We start from the raw sequence: 5,419 nt of genomic DNA, 5'->3' as shown, positions 1-5,419 counted from the left end.
TGAGTGTCTCGACTGTACCTCGTCACTACTCCACTAAGGTTAGTCTTGATACTTACAGGGTATCGACTGTGGTGTACTTATACTACACTTCTGCATATTTTTGTGCAGAGCCAGGTATTAGAGATATCGAATTCGGACAGAGTTAGAGTGTGATCGCAAGGATTCAAGGTAGAGCTGCTTGGTCACCGCAGCCCCTTGGAGTCTTTCCATTTTATTGTACTGATAATTATTAATCAAACAGTATTGAGTATTCGATCCTTGAGATCATTTTATGTATTCAGTTAGAGTTCGTGACTCAGTATTATCAGTCTTGGGATGCTGTTTAAATATTTCCGTTGTTTGTTTTGACGCTTGTATTAAATTATATGTTTAAAAAATATGGCTTTAAATGTAATTGTAATTGGCTTACCTAGTCTTAGAGACTAAGTGCCATCACGATGCCTGTGATGAGATTTTGGGTCGTGACAATAGGGCTGGAGGATTTTCTAATAAGCACATCCATCATAGATTCAGAGTTAGGGGAGGACAAATCGGGAAAAGGTATATTAGAGGTAGTAGAATATCTTGGTGAAAATATAGAAAAGATATGTGTGTTCTGTTGGAAGAATGAGATGGAGAATTAGGACAATCAGTAGATGAGTCTGAATTTGGTTGAGGTTCTTGAGTGTAAGTAGATGGAACAAGAGGTGAAATATCTGGGATCTGACTACTTGTATTCAACCTGGTTTTAGGTAAAATAGGAACAAATGTGGAGTTTGATTCTATATAGGCAAAGAGAAAGAACTCTTCATGGAAGACAACATCCCTAAAAATAAAAGGCTTTAAAGTTTTCAGGTTGGGTACCTTATAACCTTTCTTTCCATGTGGATACCTAAAAAAACACAAGTAACAACCTTTGGTTCAAATTTTATTCTATGACTTGAAAGTTCTGATGTAAAACATAAACAACCAAAACACCTAAGGCTTGAGTAATTTGGCTTGGATTTGAACAATACTTCATAAGGGGTATTAAAATTCAACACACTTGAAGGAAATCTATTGATTAAATATGTTGTTGTTAGGAGACAGTCCCCCCAATATTCCATAGGAAGATGTGATTGAAACAATAAAGCTCTAGAAGTTTCTAATAGATTCTTGTGTTTTCTCTCCACAACTCCATTATGTTGTAAGGTGGAAACACAAATGGTTTGGTGGATAATCCCTTGTGATTGAAAAAATTCTGATTGCATGTTTCTACTTCCTAATTCAAAAGCATTGTCTGACCTTATGGCTTTAATTTTGGTGTGAAATTATCTTTTCACCATAATCAGAAATGATTTCAAGACAGTGAAAGTATTGGATTTAGTACTAAGTAAGTCCAAGTACCCCTACTAAAATAATCTACAATGGTGAGAAAATACTTGAATCCATCATTTGTTGAAGTGCTATAGGGTATCCATATGAATTAATTCAAATGATTTCTTAGTTAAAATGGCACTAGAAGGAAAAGAGATATTAGACTACCTTGTCATTGGACAAATAACACAAGAATTTGAAAACTAAAAACATGAAAGAACGGATGAAATCTTCTTCATATTACTCAAAGACATGTGCCCAAGTTTATAGTGCCACAACTTTTCTTTTACATTTGAATCTGAAAAAGTAAAATATGAATTTAAAACAGGACTGGAAACAAAATTTCTTCTTGGAACAGAACTACTACTAGACCTAGATAAACTTCTAGAATATGTTGTTGATTTCCTTTTTATGAGAATGTAGAGTCCTCCCTCCTTTTTACCAATCTCCAAGAGACTTTTCAATGAAGGCCCTTGTAGTAGAAAACAAGAAGATGGAGTGATAGGACATATTTTCTGAGTTGTCTATATACAAACAACAGATTGTATCGGAAAGAACGCACATAAAAATTATTGTGCAAAACCATGTTATGAAAGACTGAAATAGAACCAGAGTGAGTGACATTGACTCTAAAAGAATTTGGGAGTTTAATCGTGAGAGGTTTATGTAAGGCTTTAAGATTTGTGAAAAAATATTTGTTTACATATGTTCAGTTGCTTCACTATCCAACATCCAAACACTATTAATTTGAATGAAACAAGCATATGAGTCAAAATATTTAGTTATACCAGTACAACTCAGCTTTGCTGAAATGTCATATGTGCTTGCTCCGTGCTGTCCCATCTTAACCTGCTGAAAAAGTTGCAACAAATCTGCTACATTCTCTTGGGTAAGTATCTGCATTCATGTCTTATTACTTGCTCCCTCTTCTCTTTCTTCATTTGTGTTAAACGCATTATTTGCTTGCACTTTCACTTGAAACCTCTTCTGCTTGGTAAACATGAAGTCAGTTGAAAAGTCATGGAGCCTGTAGCATTTTTCAATGCTATGCCCTGATTTTTTGTAGTACTTGCAAATTCCTGAACTTTTCTTAGCGTCAAAACCTCCTATGTCCTTTATTTTCATTAAACTTTCTTAGATTTCCTGATTGATTTATTGCAATAAAAGAAGCCGCATTCCCTGGGTAAAAAGGAGAGGCATGGATTTCCCTTTGTTTTACATCTTGACTTGGAAGGGAGTATACTTGACCAATAGAAGGTAAAGGGAAAGACATTAGAATATTATTTCTAACCCCAATAAAAATATCATTCGGATCCATTAAAAATTGTAACAACCTTTTATTCTGATGTGCTTTCACACTTTTAGCTTTAGCCCCAAACTCACATTCACAAACATAAGCTGAAAATGTGTTTAGGGCGTCAAGTTCATCCCACAAACTCTTCATTTTTGTGAAAAAAGTAGATACACTAGAATTTTTTTGCACTACAGAACTGAGTTCCTTTTGTAATTGGAAGAGCTTTGCACCATTTGTTTGACCAAATCTGTCCTCTCGGTCACTCCAAAAATCCTTAGTACTTTGTGAGTAAAGCACACTTTCTGCTATTTCCTTGGACAACGAGTTGAGCAGCCATGAAAGTACCATGTCATTGCAATGAGTCCATGATTTTTGGAGTCCAGATTCTGCCTGTGGAACTCTTAGATTGCCATCAATGAAACCTAGTGTGTTCTTTGCAGATAGGGCTATCACAACTGCCCTTCTCCATCCTCTATATCCCTTTCCATCAAAGACCGCGGAGACAAGACTTTGTATTATATTAAGAAATTTACTTAATCTATGCTATAAAGTTTTATCCAGAATCCAATAAGTTGGAAAGTAATGAATCATAATACAGTAGTATGTTCTAGTTTAATAGTGTTTGGTCTTAATAATAAATGAGAGAATAATTGAAAACGATCCACTTTCATCAATCAATCTCAAAATAGGAAGAATGCTCCATATATAATAATTGGATAAAATAATTTGAATGTGAAAATAAGTTGTTTGGCATACTTTTTCTATCAAAAATTACTGAAAATGCCCTTAAAGTTGCTAACCTAAAGATAATTTTGTTCGTGTAAAATTTATTTTATTTTAAATTAAGTTTCAAATATAAATTAATTTGTGTATCAATCCACTTTGAATTATAAATTGATTAAATAAAATTAATTTTAATAACTTTTTATTTTTTATTGAAATAACATATACTAACAATTATTCCGTTTCATCTTATAGCATTCTAATCGGGCATATAACTTTAAAAAGAACATTTGAAACTTGTAATTTAAAAGAATAATAGATACTTGTATTGTTATAAATCATCTTACTAAGTGTAAAATTAATTAGTTCTTAAGTATAAAAAGATATCATTCTTTTTAGAAGAGACTAAAAAAAGTAAATTACATTAATTAGGACAAGTATCACGTCCTTAGTCTTGAACTAAGCGCATTTGACAACTTGCTTACGATCTTACACAACTTGATCACGATTTTTCTGTGCCAAGTCAGCCTAAAATACTACACTCAAGATCGCTAAGGGAATGTTAGATAAGAAAGACGAGAAATTTACCAAAGGAAGTTTTTTATTGTAGAGAACTTGATTATTTTATTATGGTGAGTTACAAATGAATGGTCACCTTTATATACTAGTCTCCTAGGATTAATTGTTACACAAGTCCTTAATATTTACAAGATAAGGGCTTTCTCTAGAACTTTCTACAAACCTAGAAGATTCCAAGGACTTTCCTAGCAAATCCATAGGGATCTAGGGTCTTCCTAAAGAAATGTCCATACTTCTCTAGAATCTTCTCACAAATGCTAGTATTCCTCCTATGTAAACTTCTACATGGAATTAATATATGCCAAATGGTACCTACGTGGCATGATGATGTGGTGGGTCTTGACACTCTTTCCCACCCAATTTTGTGACGCCCTCGACACAAAGCATCGACACGTATGCGCGCACCTCACCTTGGCATCGTCAGAGATCTTTGTCCATTAGCCATGATGCTCCATGGAGCGATTCACCTTCCCATGTCACAAGGTATTGGTGACCTTTCTTCTTGCCCCGTTTGTACTTTGGACGGCTAGCAATGATGACCTCGATCCTCCGCCCATCGGATGCCTCTCTTTGCTCTTGGCCTGAATCTCCCCATGACTCAACCAAGTCTAGCAGCTTCTGAAGCATTGGGTCTATGCTTCCACTCCCTATTTGGCTATCCTCCGTGGTCACATCCTTGCTAGAAAACTTGACCCCTCTTCTTGGTGCATCGTCCAAGTCAGATAGCGTGCCATCACTTTGTAACTCACCATACTCTTCAACTATATCTGCCCAACGTTTCTTGCTGCCACCATGCTCTATTTGCATGGTGCCAAGATAGGGTTTGGAATCCCCTACTTTCGACTTAGATTCCAAGCGCATCCTCCCAATACAGGCGGTCCCTCCTATGTCACCCTTGTGTGCTTGAGCAAAGTTTCTGATCATTGATGTAAGCCTCCCTAAATCTAGGCATTCACTTGCCCGATGCGATCCTTTACATAAGTAGCACCCTCTATTAGGCACGTACTCTCTACCATTTTCCGGCCCCTTGCCGATTCTCTTGGACCCCTGTCCGTTATGGGATGGCCCCTTGCCATTACTCTTGTATACCTCGGCTATGCCTTTCCCATTGTCCTCGCCATGATCTCTCTCACCCCTCTCGGCGTTGACTTCTTTGGACTTGGCTGGCTCCATCTTGAAATCAACAAGCGACTCGGCTACCCCTATGGCCTCATCCATGTTGGCTACTTGATATCTTCTTAACTCCTGTTTTACCCAATTTTGCAACCTATCCATGAAGTAGAAGAGGGAATCTTCCTCGGACAATGGCATGATTTGCATCACTAAGGTAGTGAACTCGCACACATACTCCCGAATTGTCGCTGTCTGTCGGAGCTTCCTTAGCTTCTGCCTAGCCTCATACACCACATTCATCGGGTAGAATTTCTTCTTCAACTTCTTCTTGAACTGCTCCCACGTATCAATCTTGCCTAGCCCCTTCTCCATGTC

At 36.7% G+C, this 5,419-nt stretch overlaps 1 protein-coding gene across 1 annotated transcript; it reads right to left on the bottom strand.

Annotated features, from left to right (window-relative positions):
* Positions 1 to 1,538: 1,538 nt before the first annotated feature.
* LOC138893698 (uncharacterized) lies at positions 1,539 to 4,349 on the bottom strand. Its single transcript, XM_070178351.1, has 4 exons — positions 4,342 to 4,349; positions 2,579 to 3,137; positions 2,253 to 2,448; positions 1,539 to 1,633 (listed from the first exon to the last, which is right to left on the bottom strand). The coding sequence occupies exons 1-4, from the start codon at positions 4,347 to 4,349 to the stop codon at positions 1,539 to 1,541; spliced, it is 858 nt and encodes a 285-aa protein (XP_070034452.1).
* Between the last annotated feature and the right edge of the window lie 1,070 nt (positions 4,350 to 5,419).

This window comes from Nicotiana tomentosiformis, chromosome 6 (genome assembly GCF_000390325.3).
Source record: "Nicotiana tomentosiformis chromosome 6, ASM39032v3, whole genome shotgun sequence".
NCBI classification, from domain to species: Eukaryota; Viridiplantae; Streptophyta; class Magnoliopsida; order Solanales; family Solanaceae; genus Nicotiana; species Nicotiana tomentosiformis.
The sequence above is the reverse complement of the archived record's forward strand: the minus strand, read 5'-3'. Positions and strand labels throughout refer to the sequence as shown.